The 23261-nt window shown below is 41.0% G+C and overlaps 2 protein-coding genes across 3 annotated transcripts; both read right to left on the reverse strand.

The window, feature by feature from the left end:
• Positions 1–12: 12 nt before the first annotated feature.
• Positions 13–9813, reverse strand: ubtf (upstream binding transcription factor). The gene is made up of 22 exons (XM_088437092.1): positions 9265–9813; positions 8637–8785; positions 6928–6987; positions 6652–6824; positions 6483–6566; positions 6114–6269; positions 5976–6040; positions 5774–5900; positions 5592–5702; positions 4828–4961; positions 4611–4752; positions 4493–4534; positions 4144–4254; positions 3893–4048; positions 3681–3821; positions 2831–2941; positions 2662–2753; positions 2401–2590; positions 2284–2331; positions 2150–2203; positions 1675–1812; positions 13–1538 (listed from the first exon to the last, which is right to left on the reverse strand). The coding sequence occupies exons 3-22, from the start codon at positions 6962–6964 to the stop codon at positions 1422–1424; spliced, it is 2229 nt and encodes a 742-aa protein (XP_088293218.1). The 5' UTR covers positions 6965–6987; positions 8637–8785; positions 9265–9813; the 3' UTR covers positions 13–1421.
• Positions 9814–10212: 399 nt separating this feature from the next.
• On the reverse strand, positions 10213–21432 carry slc4a1a (solute carrier family 4 member 1a (Diego blood group)). Of its 2 annotated transcripts, XM_088437090.1 has the most exons (21): positions 21312–21384; positions 20046–20116; positions 19883–19941; positions 18196–18293; positions 18088–18134; positions 17851–18016; positions 17298–17433; positions 17078–17147; positions 16952–16994; positions 16702–16886; positions 16027–16234; positions 15764–15967; positions 14413–14561; positions 14146–14340; positions 13121–13354; positions 12963–13052; positions 11998–12164; positions 11678–11919; positions 11348–11517; positions 10869–11042; positions 10213–10748 (listed from the first exon to the last, which is right to left on the reverse strand). In XM_088437090.1, the coding sequence occupies exons 2-21, from the start codon at positions 20070–20072 to the stop codon at positions 10671–10673; spliced, it is 2742 nt and encodes a 913-aa protein (XP_088293216.1). In that variant the 5' UTR covers positions 20073–20116; positions 21312–21384; the 3' UTR covers positions 10213–10670. The 2 variants fall into 2 exon arrangements, with proteins under 2 accessions (XP_088293216.1, XP_088293217.1); XM_088437091.1 differs by lacking the exon at positions 20046–20116 and having other exon boundaries at positions 21312–21432.
• Between the last annotated feature and the right edge of the window lie 1829 nt (positions 21433–23261).

Consider the following 23261-nt stretch of genomic DNA (forward strand, 5'->3'; position numbering starts at 1 on the left):
TATTAAACAACCAACTGTTCAAGAATGTTTATTTGCCCAAATACTTGAACTACAAGGACATCATCATCAGAATAACACCCTTCGCTATAGAAAACATCATTTTTTTTTTTTTTCAAATGATCAGCAGTACAAACTTGTAAAGCTTTTTTTCCTTGTTTCTTTAAACGTCTGAAACGTCTCTCTCCCTCACAGGGAAAACAAAACCAAGCAACGGACGGGAAAAAAGAAAAACACTCCATACAAAATTAAAACAGTATTTACAAAAATAATACAAGTTTGTCGACCTCCCTTTTGACTTTTGATTCAGTCACAAATCAGCATCGCATTAGCAGAACAACATAACTGTCAGTCTTGGGTTGTATGTGTGTGTGTCATTACCGGGCAAAAATGTCCAATATGTACATTCATGACGTAGTCTGTGTCGTCCATTCTACTATTAAGTGCAGATGTTTGGTGAGGTAACCAGCATCAAACATCAGTACAATGAGCCAATTTAGAATACATGTATATATTTTTAAACTAAAGCATGCATGGGGTGGGTTGAGAAGGGGCCATAGTAAACGTTGCGCAACAAACTGTTGTTTGGACAGAAATTGAAAAACGAACTTCAAATAAAACGTGCAGTGTATCATTTAAAAAAAAAAAAAAAACCTCCACGAACTGTTTGTTTACAAATTTGATCGCTGCATGTGAATTTGTGTAAGGCGCGATATGAAGTCTATTGTTTGTGTTGTGACTACTACACCCAGTTTCAACATTTGACAAGTATAATCAGAAGGGAGGGAAAAAAGTTTTTTAAAAATGAGAAGGATTGAAAACGTATGTGCACTGCAGCATGTTAAATGACGGTCCAGCAATGAGAACAACAACAACAAAAATCATCATGGCTTCTTGCATTTTTTTTTTATATCTGAAAAAATACCACCTCTTTAAGAACTAAACGGGATAAAATCTCAAGCAGAGAAAAAGGAGAGAGGAAAAAAAGTATTAACAAGGAAACATTCTTAAGAGTGCAATTTTTCCAGTACGAACACCCTCGCATCCTGCCCGCACCTCTCCCCTGCAAAAAGCGTCCCACTCTGTCATCATGTTCTTTGGCTGTGAAAAGCCTGGCTCGTCCCTGTGGAACAATCAAATAAAATGGGCAACAACGTTTTAAAACTTAAAAAATAAAAATAAGGAAGCGCCAGTTTGGAACATCGCCAAACCAGTGGGATGCGGGTCCGACTAAAACTCGGCGAGGACCTGAAGGTGAGAAGGTGGGAGAAAAAGTGGGCGTGTGAAACGGGGGTGGCTTGGGCAGGGGTTGGCACAGTGGCAGAGCTCCCCATGTCCCCCTCCTGGATGAACCCCCGTGGCTCAGCTTGGTCTGTTTTGTTGTCACGGTTGTCCCCGTGCCCTCTGGCGGCCTCCGCCGCCCTTCAGTCCGAGTCAGAGTCTGACGAGCCGCCCGAATTGGACTCGCTACTGCTATCTTCGGACTTGTTCTCCTTGTCGTCGACGTCGTCATCCTCGTCGTCATCCTCCTCTTCCTCGTTCTTCAAGACACACAAAAAAGGAAGAAGCGTTTTTTAAATAGATACAGTAGAGGTTAGATGTCACAGCAGAGGTTTGGGTCATGTCAACAATGTTTACAGTGGATAAGTCAAACAATTTGGACAATTTGCAACTTACGTCATCTTCGTCATCTTCGCTGGATGATGCCGCTTCAGAGGAAGCCCTCTCCTTATCATCGTCATCGTCGTCATCATCATCGTCGTCGTCGTCATCATCATCGTCGTCGTCATCATCATCGTCATCTTCCTCGGTGTCCTGTGGGAAGGCACGCAGGAAGGCTTCTGTTGGCTTTTGGGAAGTTGACTTATCGTTTTTGTTAAAAATAAATTGTAAAGTTTTTTCTGGAGATTAAAATACATTTTCAATCAAATTTTTTTGAAAAATGTGATTTTCAAGTCTACCGCCCATGATATGACGTTATATGTCTTTGATCCTGACTCAAAAGTTTTTTTTATAGTTTTCAACCACTGAGAAACCTCTAGACTTCAGAGTCCCTATTTTGTCCCCTTGGGAGATCTGCGAATCATTGTGCTTCGAAATAACTTTTGAAGAGAAAAATGGGCAGAAAAACGGGAATGAATTTCCAACTTACGGATTTCTTGACCTTTGCCTTGGGGCCTCCTGGTTTTGCTGGGGATTTTCTCTTCTGGAAGATCAAGATGACACATTTGAATTTTATCAGAAACACTTCTCATTTCAGATTCCAGTAGAGAATTCCCAACTCACCTGTGAGTTATACTCTTTATAAGAGTTCCTGATTTGAGAAGGTACGCTCTGAGAGAAAGGACGAAGGGTTAAAACAATGTTTTGTTTTTTTTTGTTAAGTGTTTCAGAAGTACTTACTGCGAGCCACTGCTCAAGCAGCACTTTGTACTGTCTCTGCATCTCCTCTGCAATCTTTTTGTAGCGCTCCTTGTCCTTGAGAGGCAGCCTCTGCCAGCGGCTGCCGATCTCGGTCATCCTCTCCTTCATGGGCAGGTGGTTGAGCTCGCCGTTGGACAGCATCTCCTGAGAGAACTTCTGGTAGCCGTTCCTGAAGCAAAGCGGGAATTGTCAGTTCAAGCAAGCAAAAAAGGCTCGCTTCAAAGTGGGAGAGGAACTCACGATGGCGGCTTCTTGGGTTCGCCCTCGAATTTGATCTTCTTCCCTGAGGCTACAGCGGTGGCAACGGGCGAACGCATCTCGCACAGGTCTCGCTGTGGACGACAAATGGAGTGGCGGTGAGCAAATGTCGCATCAGACATTGATGTCAGGCCGAGGCAGATTGTTCAACCTCATATCTTTTCTGGTCTTCTGCTGCCTTTTTAATCCACATGATCTTTTCCTTCTTTTCCATGGTGCTCCATGTGGCCTCCATCGCCTTCTGAGCTTTGGGGCGGTCGTTCTGCAATCCACACGCGTGATCAGTTTGCATGGATCATCACAAACACAAGGCGGTCCAATCCAAGATTTGTTGCAGAAAGTAAATGAATAAATAGTAAAAATGTTTATTGCTTATACTTAGGGTTGTTTTTAAATTTGGGGTTTTACCAATCAACATGACAAGGTTAAACATTTTAAAAAGACACTGGGAAAAAAAAAAATCTTCCCAACTATAAATTTAAAATAATTATTCCATTTTTTTTCATTATATTTACATTAAATCTATTTTTTGTGTGACTATTATATTTTGCAATGTGTATCAATGCCTTCAGTATATTTCGGAATTGTCTCAAAGCGAAATTTATATGAAAAAAAAACACTACTTTAACATTTTTTAAACATGGATTCTACTAAATTTTAATAAGAAATTAATTTTACGTTTTTTTAAACACCATGAAGAAATATTCAATTAACTTATTTATTTACACAAGGAAATTAAACCTACATTATTTTGAATTTTGCAGTTTTCATTCAACATCAAATGCTTAATTATGCTCCCATGATTATGTGTAATGTTTAACAATTTAGTTTATTTTAGTTCATAAAATGTTGTAAATTGTATTATTTCAAATTTAGGAACCACTCAAATTTACATACTAAAATATGTCTGCCTGTGGCCTTTTAAGGACTTAATTACAAGGCTTATTTCAAAAGCAAATCAACGCTTTCGTTTCGTAAAATTCAACCTGTACGTTGCCTACCTTGAATCTGGCCAAGTAATCTCCGATGACGCTCTGCTGCCAGATGTCCTGCGCAGTCTTGGGTGGGTCAGGCAGACTGCGATCTTCCTTCTTCTCAGACTCTGACGCCTTTAAGACGGCTTCCAGTCTTTTGTACTTTTCCTGCATTTGGAACAAGGATGTTGCTCAGGTATAAACGTTGAAAGCAAAGCCTTTTTTTGGTCACATCCTACCTTCTTTTTGTCCGGCAGTTCATTCCACATGCGTGCCAGCAGCCGCGTGAGCTCACTGTCAGAGAGATCTGGACGCTCCTGGTGCAGTTTAGGACGTTTCTCTTCAGAGAAGATGAACATGGCTGAGATGGGTCGCTTGGGTTTCTCTGGGTTGGCCTGTACGTCAGGAGGGAAACATCAGAAAATGTGACCACTACTCATAACCACGCATTGGGGGGGTTAGAACTACATTAAATCTACACTATCGGCACCTTAGCTTTGGAGTTTTTCTTTTTGGACGCAGAATTGTTGGCCACGTTTCCCCTCTTGAAGCCCACCTTCTCCTCACCCAGGACCCTTTGCTGCTCTTCCTCTGACAAGCTCTGAAGACAGGGGAAATCAAAGCCCAGTTGACTCAAGAAAATCGGACAATGTGTGCTCATGACAAATTAAGAGTGAACTACATGCCAAGGCAACCTTTTTAAACGGAAACGAGAGGGGAAAAATCTTGGAAAAAGTTATATTAAATGAATACCAAGATAAATGGGAACAGAATACAAATTAGTGATGAATGACATGGTTAACAATGTTATTTATAGCCACAGCCTGAAATGAACTTACGCTGAGGAATCTGTTCATCTCAATTTCATATTCCTTCTTCCTCTACAGAAAGGAAAAAACATATATATTTAGAATATAAAGCGATTGATGCTGGTAGGGGGAGAGCATTTTGCACCACCTGCTCGCAGCGTTTCTGGTAGGCGTCCTTCTCGTTCTGCTTAAGCAACTTCCAGCGCTGGCTGCACATCACCATGCGCTCTGTGCTGGGCACGTCTTTCATACTGGACATCAGCTCGGCACAGAACATGGAGTAGCCATTCCTGGAAATAAGAAGATCGTGAGTAACCGCTTTCTGATGCTAGGGGAATTAGAAAGAATGGGCAGTGGTGACTCACGGTGGAGGTTTGTCAGGCCGCCCATCAGATTTGTCTTTCAGGTGCCTCTCAGCTTTGGTTAGCGTGGACTTAACAATGTCCCCCTGTGTCAGGTTCATCTCGGGATGCTGCTGAATGTACTCACGCATAGTCTCCTGTAAACAGTGAAAACACATTTTAACTGGGATCCCAATTACTTCTGGTATTCTAACTCATCTCATCAAACTTTGTACTCTCGGGAGTTGCTTTGAAAGGAAAAACTTGATGTCATTGTTTCTGTGTGTATGATTTTTTTTTTTAACTTTTCTTTTTTGCGATCATTTTTTTTTAGTATTTTTACAAAATGGACTTGTCTTGATGTTGCAATCACAGAAAAAAAAAGATATTATGTGTGCTTGCCTTACAGAACTCACAAAAGTCTGAAATTAACAAAAAAAAAAAAAGTTCTCAAAACAGATTGTTACACATGGAGTCAATATGTCACAAGTAATGCCCAAATGTACACAAATTGTTATTTTTTTTCTACTCCATCAACATGTGCATATTATGCTGCAAACTGAACTCAAGAGAGAAAAACACCAGTGAACCTTACTTTTCCTTTGTTTCTTTTTTCCAAAAATAAGAAAATCTGCTTATGCAGTCTAAATGCAGGTATGGCTGCTTCCTATCAGTAAAACCCAAAAGTGTGTGAATTAGAAATTCATATACTTCTTGCATGATGTGCTGCTTGCTGAATCCAGCAGTAACTGAGAATGGAGAAGTAGCAGCATAGTCTTCCAGCTCACCTCATACTGCTTGTGTTGCTCTAGCGATTTAGCGATCCACTTGAGTCTCTTCTTGTCTGACAGCTGTGTCCACTGCTTGCCGAGGCAGTCCTTGATATCTTTTGTAGTAGCCTGGAAAAGAAAGGCGGATATCAACATGTGCCCGTGAGATGTAGCAGAATGAAAAAAGACAAAAGCCTTACATCTGGGTGACCTTTGAGAAAGGCCTTTTTTTCATGGTTGTACCACAGCTGTTGGGGTGTTTTGGCCTTCTCAGGAACATTTGAGCCTTTCTTATTCATGCTCTCAACAAGATCTGGGTGCTCCTCCCTGAAAAAAGTAAGTCTTCTAAATTGTGTGTCCATTATAGGCAAAAAAACACAAGCTCCTAATAGATGATCTTACCTGAACCTCATCATACTGTGCACAAATGTCTCTTTGTCCCTCACAAAGTCATCCACGTATTTTTTCTACATGGGGCAAAACAATGTCAAAATCTGACGTTCTTTTTCAATTCAAACCTAAAACATCTTAGATTTTTACCTTTTTTTTGTCCGGTAGCTCTCTGTACTTCTTGGACAAGATTTTGGTAAGATCCAAGTTGCTCATTTCTGGATGTAACTTTGCGTACTTGGCTCTCTTCTCCATGAAGAAGCGAAAATATGGTGTCAGAGGCTTCTTAGGGAAATCTGGATGTTTCTGTTACATACATAGGAAAAAAGGGGTCTTGAGTACCATAATTTCAAGTTTTAATGCAGTCTATTTGTATATTTTCTAAATCCCAGAGGCATCACTTTATTGTCTTAGCTTCTATTTGACACACCAAAATCATGTTTTTGTTACTTTTTAAAAATTGTGAAGTTATTTGTATTATAATTAAAAATTAAACAATAACCCATCATCTTAGCTCACCTTTATTTTTTTGCCTTTATATGGATTCTTGATGTAGTCCTGAGCGTCAAATATCAGCTCTGTGAGGGTCCGGAATTTACGGATCTTTTGTGAAGTCAGACAAAAACCATTCTCAATGACACAGGCTTTTTTTTAAACAATAAAAATGAATAAACTTGAGTGGTCTAACCTCTTTAGAGACCTCCTGCCACTTCATCTTGCACATCTCGGCTGTGTAAGAATTGAAGGCTACTTTCTGCCAGTCCAAATGGGATTCAGACGTTTTGTACTTGGTCAGGTCCTTCTGTGGCAGGGCCAACTTCATGGCTTCCAGCAATTTGAGCAAGTCATCCTGCGCCCACACTACAATGCCAAGTACAATCATCAAAAAGTACTATATTTATATTACAGTTCAAAACGATAGTTGGACAACTTCAAATTTGATTTCAGTGGAGATAAGCACTACCTTGGTGTTGGGATGTTGCCTCCATGTCTCCATTCATTTGTGGATTATCCTTTATTTATCCTGAATGAATAACAACTCATGTTATTTCACCATAACGTATTTTAAGTAGTTAAGTCAATTCACCATTCACAATCTATGATCCCAAATTTTCTATAAGCAGCTATCAACAATCTGTGTAGTTTGGATATTTTTTAAGTCTCTAGAATAATCTCTAGAGAAACTCTCGAAAGTTATTTTATACTGTACTTTGCACAATGCAGTGTTTCGGGGTCGACATTTAATGTTCTTTTGCTGTTTAAATCATTTAAAGCATGGCCATTTAGGTTTGATAATGTATCCAAACAAAAAATCGGTTCACAAATAAATCTTGTTTTTTAAACGGTTTAACGAATGGAATCCCAGAATACCCGTTTGATGACAATCAATGCGGGAATGTGATGTGAATGGACATTCCAACGGGAGAGTTGAAAAGGAAATGCCCGTCGACATAATGGCTTATATTCATTACGCCGCCCCTTAAACGTTTACGCTCAGCACTGAGGACACACACACAGGCGATAGCTTGTGGCTGCTTCCAATCTCAAATAACAACGCGGAGGGCTAATAAGTAGCGACGGCTTAGCTCCCACTCCCCGTCTAGCTACTTTTCACCCACAAGGAATTTCGCCTTCTTTCCCCCTCCCTTCTCTTTAAACATTATCTCTACACGCAACGACCATTTTCTACGCCCGGGCCTGCTCGCTAATGGAGGATTTTCGAGTGGGGGAAGCCGAGAGGTTTGGGGTGGATCCACAAAGGAAGGAAGGAAACGAGTGGACTGGCAGGCAGCTGGAGGCGACCAGCTGACCACGGGGGATCTGCTTTCGTTCTCCGACGAGCGGGACCACAATGGCGGCTATCATGCGCCACAGGAGCCTCATCACCCACGGATCTAGCTCCGCCGCGCCGGATTCCAATCTCGACGTTAAAGCGAGAAAACCTGGCGACGGCTAGTCAACAAATGTTGCTTTTTTGTAGCATACGTGTTTTTTGGTGTTGATTTATTCGAAAATGGCAGCTAAACTACGGTATTTTCTTCAGTGAGGCGTAACCGAGCGGCGCTTCCATGATGGCGGATGCTCGTTGTTCGTCGTGTCCTTGATGGCTCCAGCTAGCTCTGGCTAGCCTGTTAGCTCGCGAAGCACCTGCCGGGAGGCGAACCAGCGACGCCGAACCTTTTCGGTACTAGGCCACGGTTGAAAAAAATAAATAAAAAAGGATCAATTTTAACGTTTCATATCATATTTTACTTATTAAACAACGGATTTGGGTCCATTTTCACAACGATATGATATTTGATGTTAACAAAATTTGACCCGAAAATTACGAACATTAAATGTATCTTTAAATTACTATCAATAATTACACGATTTAAAAAAAAAAAAAACATTAAATCTTAAAGAATAGACGAGTTACCGTGCATGGGTCGGCTATAAACGTTGTGGCGGTGGAGCTTGGGGGAACCACAAAGACGAAAAAAATACGAATTAAAAAAAAAACCTAGAGTGTTTTTAAGCAATATTTTTGCATATAAAGGTATGGATAAAATTGATCTTTTGGAATAGTACTTAGCATATTTCAAGAGGGGCTAACGTAAAGTAGGAGCCCGCGAAGGTTCCGTGGCGCCTGCAACAAGCTCCAACGTCCGCCATGCTTCCGAGCAAACCTACCGTGACAATGTCCAAATGGCGGCCCGGAGAAAGAAGACCTGAAAATAGCGAGGCTCAAAACACAATCGCGGGGCTTCTTTTAGACGAGCCGAAAAGCGACGAATGGGAAGGCGGGTTCACCGTGGAGCTCGGTTGTCGGTAGTCCGGGGCTGGTCGAGGAAAGAGAAGGGGGAGAGAGAGGGCGGCGGGATATTAAACCAAGATCCCTGATGGCTAACCGAGAGGGGCGGCTGGTTGTTCTGCCAACTGCCGCATGGAGGTCTCAGCGCGGAAAGTACCGCGAGCTCACCCGAAACCCCCCCAAATGCATCAACATCCAACGAGGAAATGTCCTTATCCGCCACTACAAAGTCATTTGAACAACATGCGGTTACCTCCGGGCCTCGCGTTCGCAAGTCTCTCTACCCCCAGCCGCAGAGGACAAGAAATACGGCTATGGCCGACCTCGTCTGTCCCCTTCCCACAACCGTTGGTCGAGTACAAAGGGGGGGCCGTCGACCGAGTCGCGTTTTTTCACACGTATAAAAATGCTACATTTACGGTCAAATATGCGATTTGAAGTCACTCGTTTGTGGCGCAAGCGTATCGCGTTTGGAACCGAGTGAGGGCGGCTCGGTTTTGGGCTTACCGAGTTGCTGCTCCTCGCCGTCGTTTGTGGAGGAAGAAGGGGAGGGTTGAACGATCGCCAGTACTGCGCCGTCGGTCCTCAGCTCCAGTCCCCGCAGAGATGATTCTTCCCCCGCCTCCATCGCACTCGCCCGTCTCCCTCCAGTCAACGCGCAGCAAGCTTCCCACTCCCCACCCAACCGTTTCGCGACGCCGAGGCGTCTTCCATGTTGTCGGATCGACGCCGCCGTTTCCGTCAGCCGCCATCGCATTTTTACATCTGGAGGGGGCGACCGACAGAGCGATCCGAACAGAACCCCGGCCATCATGTCCGCTCCGCTGCCGGTGTTTGCAACACTTTGGCGGGGCAACTGGACGAGCTTGTAGCACGGAAAGTTCGCATCATTTGACTGACCTCAAATCTCGAACCTTACGTGGTTAAACTTGACTTATATTGCTTTTGAGTCATTAAAAAAATAAACTTCATTTTTCTATGTCTACCTACTAGTGTGTCACTAAATGAACCTCGATGCCTTTGCATGTTGGAGAGAATGCTCGTTTTGGAAATTGTCAATGGCTGTTTGACAGCCTCATATTAGATCAGCATTTTTTTTTCGTTCCTTTTTTCCAACTCCACCTTGTGTGTTTGTGGGCGGGACCCCGGGCCGTCCAATCGCGGCAGCCCGGTGAGCAAAACAAACGGCTCCCAGGCTTTTGGGCCTTGTTCTTACGGCGATGCGTTCGCTTGCTGTTGGGCATACTTACATCATTTGCTGCTCATGATGTCTTCGGAATGTTAATGTTTGATTTAGTCGTCGCAGTTTGACTGGATTTCAAATCTAAAGTGTTACTGAAGCAGTATGTTGAAGCAAGTGTGTAGTACTGCACCGTTTTGGTCAATTATTTTTGTTCAAAGAGTTTATTAAAATCACTGTGTTGATAACAAAATAAAAATATTATAAATAGGGGAAACGATCTCAGTTGTTTTATTTATTCATGTTAAACACTTTGCATATATAGACACAAAAAAATCTTACATGTATAAATGTTCTCTGTCAAACACTTGTCAAAAAGCATTCATTCATTCTACTAAGATGTAATAAGATGTGTCAACATACAATCCCTAAATTTGTGGACTAGAAGGAAAACGCCTTAAAATGACAACATGATAAACCACAAACACAGAGCAAATAATTAACGACAAATAGGAATTTGTGCGTGATAAATATCCTGCTTACCTTCATTAATAATGCATAGAATGCATTTCATATCACATTTCAAAAGGAAAACACATCTAACTTACACACAAGAGAAAACTATATAAAGTAAGAAATGACACTGGTGTCATTTGCAATAGTGAGACAAAATAATCCCCCATTTTCTTAAAAATGTATCACTGGCTCTACTTTGATTTGAAATTAGTTTCACTCAGGGAAGTGGGGACTCGTTGTACATATCCTCACCGACGTCTTCCTCAAACTTGACCTTAGCATCATCCGCATCCAGCTGCAACACAAATGAAGGTGTAAATGCATTTTTTTTCAAACTTATCTACAAATAAAATTTAATGTGGGCCCCATTTGCACCCCCCGGGAAAAAAAACTCTCTAAATTTTAAAGTACGTACACATTTCATTTCCATGGCTGAGAAGAGTGTGCCGGTCATGGCCATGCGCAGCGGCACAGTGAGCAGCAGGATGAAGGGCAGTGCCAAGGAGAAGGGACTCATCTTCACCACCCACAGCACGGCCAGGCACACTAACTGGATCAAAGTGAACATGTGCATGCGCATCGTCGATACCTACAAAAACACAGCAGTAAAGTGTTATAAATGACACCAAGTACTGTACCACCTAAAACAATACGTAGCTCTCCATGTACTAAGTATGATGACATTAAAAGACATAAGCATACACGTAGTAGTTCTTTCATGTTTCAATTAACTTGTTCTTAATTTGAAAATAAAAACTATACTTTCACTGTCACTGTCACTGTCATGGAAAGCTGTCAAATTTATCTACCCTGGCTGAACGCTCAGCACCTCAAAACTGCTGATTCTAGAATCACATAGATGTGAATAAGAGTGACTGGGAACAAGGTTCATACCCTGGTGGCGTAGGCGTCGGACGGGTGATACTTTTTGGGTGTGATCAACAAAAGCATCCGATCCCACATTTGGATTCCGCTCAGTGAAGTGACACCCATGTAGAGGAAAATTCCGAACAGGGCCGTCATTGGAATCATCTTCAGTAGAGGTTCCATGTAAATTGAGGCACCTAGAACAATATAATGTGACAAAAATCTTTTTAAGATTCACTACTTGTTTCTTGTCGCAGTAAATCATGACAGTAAAATGTGTTTTCATTAGATGTTTTCATTGGATGTTATTTAGCATAAAACCCTGTTGCCTTCAGCCGTGTCTCTCTATTTCCTTACCAACCAAGATGGCGACGAGAATGCCGCTGATCCGTTGCTCTATCACCTTTTCGATCTCTGGTTTGGGGCCCTTGGACATGACGGTGAGAGCGTTGGCATGCGTGACGGAACGCACCGTGGCGGCGCTCAGCCATGGAACCCCAAAAATGGATGAGATGGCGCCCATGGTGACCAGAAGGAGAAGGTCAAAATGAAAACCGGAACCTTTGACCATCTTCCTTTCTGGTTTGCTAACAATCAGCCTACAGGAGGAAGATGTGTCGGCATTTAAAAAAAGGCATGTTGCTATTATCAGGAAACCGGATTTGACGGTCACGCACGTGGTAATCTGCGACTCGAGGAAGATGAGGATGAAGACAAGCAGTGCGGGTACGCAGGAGGCGGCCATCATCCAAACGGGGAAGGGTGTTTTCATTCCCATAGGGCTGATGAACCAGCCACGGGCGTCGGGGTTGGTCACCTGAATACCTTTTGGTACGACCAGTTTCTGCAAAAGAGCATTGTCATATCCACATGAATACAGACTACAAACTCTACCAGTGGAGGCACTTCCGGGGATACGCGACATTTTAACCGTGTCCCTGCAGGCATCTGGGTAACAGATATAAAGTAGTTTTCTTTTCAAATTAAGATCAAATTCAATGGAAGATGAATTAGCCTTTTGGTAAATAGTGTTATATTGACTTCTTTGAAAATGTCGCATGCCTTTATTAACTTATTTGTTCCCAGTCATCTTCATTGGAACACAGTCTTCTGTAACAGCCGTTTTCCTGGATTTGACCGACCTTGTCAAAACCCATTGAACATTGTGTTCCTATTGCTATATGAACATAAACGCCACTAAAAGGAAGTCTTCTTTCATCTAATAGAGTGTATATATTTATAGTAAAGTGTAAGTGTATTTTCTATTGTTTTCTCTTCTTCAGCAATCAGCTAATTACTTTACTTTACTCCCTAATCTTATGCAAATAGTCACTGTAGTTTTTTAATGTATTCATTGTCTTGTATATTTAATGAGTTACTATGTTTTGTATGGATGCACTTTATAATTAGTCTGGCAGACGAGCCAGAAATAAAACATTGCATGTTTATCTTTTGGAATTGCTGAAACAATAGAGATAGGGATACCCCAACAAATGTAGTTGGAAGGTATTAATAAATCAGACACTAATGGCATGGTACGCTTGTTTTTGTTTTTCATCCCATAATTCTTCGCGCTGCTTTGGGGGTATTTGGATAAGAAAAGAAAAAGACTCTACGTACATCACTGCTTTAAATCACTTGCCTGAGTGTAAGTGTCTTTAACACTGATATCCACAGCGACCATGGTAAAAATAGCGATGGGGACCCCAAAATCTCCAATCAGGCGTCGTAGCTGTGGAAAGAACTCCAGTCAGGAAAACGGCATTGGACCAGATTTTTACTTCAGCGGCGGTGGTTTACCCAGCCGGGCAGGTAAGTGCCATTTTTGAACTGGCGGAGGAAGTAGGCGATGAAAAAGCAGCCCAACATAAGGCATAGGGATAACAGTGCGGTGTTGGGGAAGGCTTGCTTGAGTTGGGTGGTCTGGACGAAAACGGTGCCATTGGAAGTCTTATTGTAGATGGAGTGAAAGGGTCTCTCAAGGGTATCGTTCAGATGTTTGTAGTTCAGGTTCAAAGGATGGGCCTTGAAGATCTGTGCAGAAGGAGATACAGAAAGTAAGGCTAAGGGGTCAGCGTTCGGGTTGGTTATGTGTAAAGGTTGAAGGTTTTATGTGACCCCATGAATCTTCACATGACATTCAGATTAATATTGCGTTTACAGTGGATGAATTAAACAGCAAAGTCCACCACTTTTAATACAGTACATTTCAGGGGCGGCCATTTTGCCACTTGCTGTTGACTAAAAATGACATCCCAGTTGCTCAGGGCTCAAATAACAAGTCTTCAGCAATTGCATAGTCATTTTCAGTTGACAGCAAGAATGGGAGCAAAATGGCAACCCCGTAAAATTGATTAAAAGGGTTCATTTTACTGCCTTATTCATGTTCCAAAACACTATATTAATTATAATACTGTTTATAATAAAAACGGAATTGATCGTATTATTGTAAATTAATGTACAATAATTACATTTAAAAATTAAACATTTCCACTTTCCAACTTTTCCAACTGAAAAAGATGTCAGAGTTGTTCAGAGTTCAGCCAATCACAGCTCACCCATTTTGTGCGACGCTTGACATCGGCAAACTGAGCTGTGATTGGTTGTTACTTGAGCCCTGAGTACATGTGTTGTCATTTGCAGACAACAAGTGGCCAAATGTGTTTTTAAATGTATTATTGATACATCAAAAATAATCAAATCAAGTATAAAATGTCAATGTGTTTCTACCAAAAATGGCTAAATAAATAAGTTGCAGCACCGCCCAACATTCCAAGTACAGCATGATCGGGAAAAAGGATGAGAGATGATGATGAAGGGGAAACCTTAAAAAGTTTAAAGAAGGTCTCGTAGATGAAGATGAGCGAGATGAGGATGGAGAAGATTTCCTGGGTGAAGCGAGAGATGTAGCGCACCAGGAAGCTGCCCTCCACCGCCACGATGATCACCACAATCACAATGAGCCACATGCCAACCCAGATACGACCCACTATGTACTCGATCCCCCGGGCTTTGCAAAACTACAGATAAAAAACATACACGCATGAGGATCAGGCGCATGAAGGCGATCGTGGTACTCATGATGGACTCACAGCGTAAAAGGCCTCCTCAAAGAGTAGAAGCGGCCCGGAAAATCCAAGCACCAGGACAGGTTGTGCGGCAAAGATGCAGAAGATGATGCCCTGGATGCTTGTGGAGATCATTAGCTCCGACACACCCATCATTTTCTCTGATTTATCAGCTAAGACATAGAAGGATAGTTAAACATCTACACCCTGAAAAGGCATCCTTCCCTTAGATAGTCCGTTTATATGGCCGATTCAGAGGTTTTAGCACAGTCGGTGAACATGCGCACATTACTCGATTTTTTTTTTTTTTTTACAAAACTAAAGCCACATTTTGTAGATAGTACGGTACATGTTAATTTCTAATTCAAATCGGCATAGTTGCAAACAACCTTCTTCTCTGTGGTATCAAATCTAGAGGACACGTTTATTTTCACTTTACGGGGAACCAAACAAAGTAATATTAATCTATGGATAATCTTGTAATGGAAACCAAAAAGAAAATGGAAAAATATATAATGAGTAAAATAGCATTTTCCTCACATTTTCCTCCCAACACATATCAATATGTTTCAGTTTTATGCAGATTTTCACTTTTAACGAGCCGGCTTGGTACCTATTCCCCACGAATAGGGGAGGTCAACAGTAAATATACATTAAAAAATTATTAATGAGGACATCGGTTATCGTCATTTATTTGTATTACTGCGAGTTAAATGTCTGTCATATTCAACATATTTACGCTTAATTTGTTGCACCATGCACTTTCTCTTGTTTTTTTTTTTAAATTTAAACTGTCACGTTCACTTATGTGTAAAGCAGTTGCATCCAGATCAACTCTTTGCATGACTTCTTTGCTTGAAAAAAAAGATTTGAACATTGTTTTGAATGACAGGTCTGCAAATTGAGCTTGGCAAAAAATGCCATTATGGATATTTAAGCATACAGGGTTATGTTTTGGATTCATGTGTAATAAAAAAAATGATATTGGTGTATCTTGTATACTTGAACAACTGTTGTAAACGGTTAAAGCACACAGGTAAAACGTTAAATTAATTGGTAAATATCAGCCATTTGGCAGATTATTTTTTTACTGATGTTTTAAGGGCCATGATCAACCGATTAGCCGGTCGGGCCCTATTATCTTCATGAGTGAAACGGGTTCACATAATAAGGTCATCAGCCTAGCAATTTCTTTGGCCAGCTTCTTCAGAAAGTGGAAAAAGACAGCAGTGGACAAATCTCAGGAAAAAATCAATCTGCGAGAGAATAATTCCAAATAATAAAATAAAATCTAGGACTCCAAATTGTTCCGATCAACAAGCATGCCTAATGATACCATTCAGCTCCTGCATCCGTGTGATGCTAAGAGTCCTACCTAAAAGTCCTCCAAAGGTGATGGCTGGCGACAGGGCGGCGAAATAGATGAAGATGACGGCGGCCATGACCTGAGGATTGAGGGCATCCGTGTAGTCGCTGATGTAGTGGCGGTAGCGACGCTTGATGTCTTTCACCATACCGCCAAAAGGATACCCGGTACGAGCCAGGGGGTCTTCTCTTGGCGGCTCGGGGGGTTTTGTAACTGGACACGTCAAATTAGCACTCAGTTTCTTTGCTCAAATCTTCTTTTTCTTGTCTTACCTTTAATCCTGTCGCCAAAGGCCAGACGGTTGTCGTTGGGGCGCACTCTTTCCTGCAACATCTTTTTCTGGAATTTGATGATAGGCTGCAGCATGCCCAGGTCTTGGATCTCAGTGGGGGGGATGACGATGCTGCAGTCCATGAAGTCGGCGATGGCGTTGGTCAGGTCCTGGTCGGTCTGCGCCAGGAAAGCTTCCAAGCAGAACACCTGGAGCAGCACAGAAGAGAAAATTATACATGTGATGCATTTGTGTTAGTTTTGAGTTTTTTCAATCCTTTTATAGGCAATTGAGTACAATTAGAATACATCAATATTTCAATTTTCAGTCTTGGAGACATACTGTGAGCCTGATTAAGTAAAAATGCATCATGACAGTGCTTCTAAATAATTTTTTCAAGTCCCCCCAAAGGAAGGAGAGTAGAGTGTAACCCTTACACTTCTCCAATGAGAGTTCAACAGCACCACCTAACGCCATAGTTGCGTGGTTACGCTCCACAGCACAACAGCAAAGCCCGTTTTACTGATATATATACTGTATATATTATATATATATATATATATATATATATATATATATATATATATATATATATATATATATATATATATATATATATATATATATATATATATATATATATATATATATATATGTGTTTGTGTGTATTTCTCACCCAGTCAGCCATCAGAGCGCCCATTGCGCGACCACTCTCGCTGTAGTCCATGCCGCCTTGACTGGGGCCCACCAGAATGAACACGAAGCGCACAGGGACAGGAGATTCCAATGCGGAATCCATCACCACTGAGTCTCTAAGCCGGACGAAAGCCACCACCGGCTTCTCAAGAACATCCAGAGCACCTTCGGGGGAAATTATTTTAGTTCTAGCTCTCAATTACAAATATTTGAATATGGTGTGATGATACCTGCGAGGACGATGGAGGCCTCCATGTTGTCAGAGTTGTCCCTCTGCAAAAAAAACACAAGACAGAAGAAGCCATGATGCGTATGGAGTATTCAAAGTAGAGGGCCACCAAAATGAGGACTTGTACCTTCATAGAAACAGAAAATGTCTGCATTTCGATGTCTCCCGAAGGGGTTACCACGGGTCGATCGGACTGACTGGAGAGACCCAAAAAAGTCCGTTTTAAAAAGAAAGCCAAGGGGAAAAAATGCTTTACAATAATATGTTGGAAGCAGTATCACAAATCATTTCACAATATTCTCTTTACTTAAAATGGCATCACAGATTTTTCCCAGAAAGTTGCTCACCTGCGCCGCATGAGGAGCGCTCTAAGGAGAGCGTCCCGATCGCTAGCTCGGATCTCATTCTTGTTGACGAGCGCATCCACCACCTTCTCGGCTATAGATGACAAACTGCTAGCATCCAGGTCAAAGATGATGGCGCCTGTTTACATAGTGGTAACGTCAGAAAAATAATACAAACCTTTGGATCATTATGTTCCACTGGGAAAACATAGTTTAGTTTTTCAGGACGACCCACTCTAATTTGAAAATACTAGTTCTGAGTCATTGTGTTGTTCTTGTTCACTTTGAGGACATTTTAGTCCAATATGGGTTACGTTATGATCCAAGTTAAAAGCTTCATTTGGAGAACATTTTGGTCCAGTTTGAGAGCGCAGTCTGGAGACATTTTGGTTCTCATGAGGAACATTCCTGTCCTTTTTGGAGGTTTTTTAGTCACTTTTATGTTTGTCAGTCCAAGAACATTTGGAGCAGTTTTAAAAACAATTTGCTTGATTGATAAGCTTCTGCCTCTCAGCTATGAACGTTGTTTTCTATCCGATATGAAGATCAAGGTCACCTGTGCTAAGGGTTTTGCGCAGCTGGATGAGACTCTTGAAGGTCAGGTAGGACGTATGGGAAGGACCCCATTTCCCCGTGGCGGTGTTCAAGTTCTCCTCGAAGCCCACCCAGCGGCTAGTCTCCTGCCAGGTGTTTCCCTGGAGCTCGTTCAGTTCCACATACGCCTGCGGTCCACAGCGCCCAGTCAGTTAGTTAACAAAATAAAAAAGGCATGATTTAAGGTTTACAGGCAGACCTGAGCGTCGCCTCTGGTGGTGGCGTTGGTATTCAAATTGAGGTTGGCTGAAAGAACCACATGGAATGTTAAACAAAAAGTCACAAGAGAGAGGTGAGAGGATCCTACCTTCTGGAACACGGGGAATGATGTTTGTTTCCAAAGGTGTGTCATTGTTCCTCCCGTTCTCCGCATCACACAGACTCCACTGGTTCACCGGAGACTCCCTAGTGTGTTACAAATGGAACGTTGCATTCAATGACGTCACACAAAAACTACCAAAGAGCTAATAGCGTTAATATCCTGGTTTATTTGAGGACATTTTAATTCGATGAAGACTTTCTGGTCACATTGATGACCTTTTCAAACACTTTGAGAATTTGGTCCACAATTAGGACATTTTAGGATCATTCTGATGCACTTTAATAGTATTCCATTTGACCCTAGAGACGTTTTTTATCTAATATGGGGACATTGTAGTCCATTTTAAAAACTTGGCAGTCCACAATATGTACATTGTAGTCCACTTTGAGGACATTTTTGTTGATTTTGAGGACATTTGAATCTACTGAAAACTTTCCAATCACTTTGATGACGTCTTAAAACACTTTGAGAATATTTTATGCATATAGGGCATTTTAGGTACATTATTTAAGAGTATTGTAGCCAACACTTTTATCTATTTTTTTTAAAATCCAATTCGGGGACATTGTAGTCCACTTTGAAAACGTAAACTATAAGCCACAATGAATAGATTGTAGTGCACCTCAAGGAGACTTTTGACCACTTTGCAGACACTGATCTGCTGAAGCCTTTGTAGATATTATGATGACTTTTCATAACACTGAGATTTTTTTCCAACACGTAGTAAATTTAAAAAAACAAAACAACTTCTGATGCATTTTAGAGTTATTCTAGTCCAAATAATTTTACATTTTTACATTAGTCGGTTTGAGGACATTTTGACCCACTGTGAGACCATTCGGTTTCAAATCTTTCAAGTGTGATTCTGCTTTAAAGATTTTGTAATCTTTGCTAAAAAAATATTTTTTTTCATTTGACAATATAGGGGTATGGGACATTAAGGATATTATTTTTTAAGGAAAATCAAATCCATTCAAAAAACTTAAATTGGATCTCATCTGACCATATAAAAGAAGCGTTTCACAAGTCCTAGGCTGTGAGTCTATATTTTTGCCACAAGAGGGCAGCAAATTTCCAACTACCTTACTGTTTTTTTTGCGAAAAACCACTTTGTTTTCGAAATACAAGTGCTGCTGATTATTCTCACCTTCATATACGTTTGTAAATCGCTAGCTTTGAATGGAATCCTTGCATCTCCACACGAACCATTCATCCAACTCTTTGAATTTTATTTTTTTCCCTCGCCAGTCAGGGATGATATTAGGGCTATGAGGTCTCCTGTCCTCAAGGTCACCTATCCACCATGATCTCGGTGTGAACCTCATCAGATATTATGCACCTGATTCAAACGATCAGAACAACAATCAAAACCCTGCAGACCTTTCCAATTTTCTGATCATTTGAATCAGGTGCGCTGGGGAAGGATTGCACTGAAAACAAGCTGGATAGGTGCCCCGAGGACCGGATTTGGTGATCCTATTGCATTTATGCTTGTACAGGTTACAATTCACAGAATTGCATAATAGTATGTATTACTCATCCAGTGACTGACTGTTATTTTTTCTATACATTGTACTCACATGTTCAGTTTGTCAATCACATACACATATTTTACTCCAGTATGTTATCTATGAATGCTTGTTTAGTGTTGCTTGAGGAATCTGGGACTCACATTCTCAATGGGGAGGGGAGGAAGGCGGAATCACGGTCTTCATATGACATGTCACTGTCCTGCAGGGAAGGAGAAACGATTTGAAAGAGGGCGGAGAAGGGATTGCTAGAAATGTGGCAGATCTAATGGATTTGATGGCCCCTAATGACAGAAATAGACCAACCTCATCACAAGAGAATCTGTTATTCATTGCTGCTTTGTCGGTGGACACTAGCAGCTATTTTTGTACATTACCTTTGAAGAACAAATGTGAAAAAAAGTCAGATTGATTCCAATTTTAGAAAAACGTAATTCAGCGGCTTACACCAAGGGCAATGAATGAGGTAAAGTCAATTACTATTACTATTATTATCGATAATAATAATTTGAACATAAATGGTAAAACAAAGCAGATATGTATATATATGTATATATATAACATTTTAACTTGATGCTCCGGACAGATAATTGGCCGTTAAAAACTATGACTCCTCTATCTTTGAGTCACACCCGCTTGTCTTCTCTGGCCCCCAAAAGAACTTGCAGTGCAGGCATAACAACTCATACAAATAAAGTGCTGGGTTGATTGCAGTCATAAACCACTGTATTTTCACTCAATTAGCTAAGTAGTGGCTGTACAATCAAAATAATATTTTAAAAAAAATGGAGCTAAACTTTGAGCGTTAACCTTGGGATTTGACTTATGAGTGCAGGAAACTATAAATTAAGGCCCTCGACCTCTGCAAAATGAAACACAGCACATAAATAGGATTAGGATCATCGACTATAGGTTCAGGACTTTTTTTTTTTATTAAGAATTATATAAAGTCTTGGACCAAGGCTTGGGAACTAAAAATAAGCGTGTTAGGGTCAAGGTCAATAGAATTGGGACTTTAAATTAGGGTTAGAGTCTATGAGTCATAAAAACTACGGGTTAGGGTGAGAAAGATGATTCAGGCATGGGATGAACTAACTAACTATGAGTTCAGAACTAAAGATCAGTGACTATTGGTTTAAGATGGCTTGTTAAAATAAGGGACTAAGGGTTAAGATTAGTGGGAGTCAATACTTGAAGAACAATGAGTTTAGGAAACTATTTCATAGGAAGCGATTTAGGGAAACATGTAAAAAGCGTAGAGACTATGAATTAGATACCATGGGTTAAGGACTGCTGGTTCGGGATAAGGGTTAAGACTATAGATTAACCACAATGGGTTAGAAAATTACTTTTTAGGAGTCAAGTTAGGGTAACATGTAAAAAATGTAGAGACTATGGCTTAGATACTATTGGTTAAGATTAGTAACTGTGGTTCTAGGATTTAAACGTTAAAAAATATCGGTTGGGCATTTTGGGTTTGTAGCCATGCGTAAGTGACGAATTAAGGTTTAATAATAAAGTATATGAATAAAAAGTTGGTTGACCCTGCTCTAGATTAGACCACACCCCTACCTGCGTGCAGGTACTCCCGCCTCGTCTTCGGTAGTTGTCGACGAACCTCTATGAAAATGAGTAGAGACCGGGCAGCCGTGACGAGACCCCACGGTGAAGAGCGGGAACACCCAAAAGAAAAAACTACGTCAAACTGCCAAAAATGCCGTACCCGCGGGCGGTGAGGTTGCCTAGCAACCACACAAGGTTAGCATAGATAAGCGCTATCATTCGGGGACACCTTGATGTGGGGATACCCCAGCCCTAGATGGACTACTCCGCCCTCGACAAAGATGGCCGACGGCACTTCTGCTGAAGCCATGATATTTTGCTGCTGGGGGTACATAAGAGGGCACACAAGAGGTAGAAAAGAGTCATTGATTGCATCATGTCGAAATACGTCATTTTGCTGACATCTTTGGGATTCCCCCAAGTTTACAAAACAGGTTAGATTGAGAATTTCAAACTAGGGGCTGTGAGTTAGTTGTTGGTGTTAGGGGGCTTGATAGCTGTTGCTTGAAGCTTATGGTTAGGGACAAAAATATTTTAGAACATTTTGGGTTATAGACTATGGAAGTGGGATCAAGAATTATGGTTACAGACTAATGGTTATGAATGATAGCTGAGGGATGAAGGTTATGGGATCTGGGGCTTGGGATAAAGAGTTAAGATCAGGGTTTTTGGTTTGGAACTAAGAGTTAGGGAACAGTGGATTGAGGTTAGGGACTGGATTTTTGGACTAAGGGTTAGGACATGTGATTTAGGAACCACATTTTACGGGTGCTCGAGCACCCCTCAATAAATGACAGCACCCTGTAAATTTCAGAGTGTTTGCGTTTATTTATGTACGTCATTGGTCGTTCATTCTCCAAACTACATATTGTCTTTTTTTATTTGCTCAAAGAAAAATTGCCAGCACTGATTATCTATCGGGTCTATCAAATGTCTGTAGGGTTCAGCGAAAACTTTTCATGATGTGAAAAGGCTGAAAATGAGAGGGAGACTTAACACGGGTCATGAGAAACCTTGACATCAAGTGTGCTAAATATAATTATTTCAGCATTGGACATACTTTTTTACTTTTGGACACTTCATTAGGCATGCTCTCATGACTTAGCTGGAAATTTTGCACTGAAATGTTGTATTGAAGGAATTCCATCTAGACGGAAAAACGACTTCCCGAGAGAACCCTGTTTGAAGCCCTGCAATGACGAGTTAATGGTCAACTTTTGCATCACGTGCTGTCTTGGTCCCATGGTGTCAAAATGTAAGCAGCACGATGAGGAGGACTGATATTAAAGTTGTTTCAAAATGAATCACAAAATGTCTCGGTCAATTCACTGATCGAATTAGGGGCAATCTTAATGTTAGAGGTTGAAGGCAGGCGTGTCTAAACCTTTTTGTTTTGGAGGTTTTGCAATAAAATGGAAGGATGCAAGGGACACTTTAAAATGATTTGACTCATTTCTTAAAGAAGCTATTATCAGTCAAAGATGCTATTATATATTGTTTATATTTTCAAGTTAATTATTTGATAAACTGCTAAGAAACTATCATTTGCTACTAAAACCAAATGATCTTTTTTCACCACAGTGTGATGAATTTAAGTAGTATTATCTTTACATAATGTTCTACAGTATATAAACACGTTTATTAGTAGTAGCAATGACCTCCGATTCACTAGTCTTGTCATTTTAAATACTGGCTACAAGCCACTGAAAAATGAGTGGCGGGCCATAGATAGCCCCCAGGCCCTATTTTGAACACTTGAACACTGGTTCAAGGCACGATGAGTTTAACCGTTTTGTACATTTTAATGCAACCTTATTTCCATACTATGAAAGAGAACTAAACGTTTTTTGGTTAACAGTTAGCTTGTAAGTGGTACTTAAGTGGTTTTAATATTTATTCTTTCACAGAATCAACCCCACCCCCCCTTCTAATTCAAGTAAAAGACTGTTTGACTGCCTG

The sequence above is a fragment of the Hippichthys cyanospilos genome, chromosome 16 (assembly GCF_059441005.1).
Source record: "Hippichthys cyanospilos isolate Australia breed blue-spotted pipefish chromosome 16, RoL_Hcya_1.0, whole genome shotgun sequence".
In the NCBI taxonomy this organism is placed as follows: domain Eukaryota; kingdom Metazoa; phylum Chordata; class Actinopteri; order Syngnathiformes; family Syngnathidae; genus Hippichthys; species Hippichthys cyanospilos.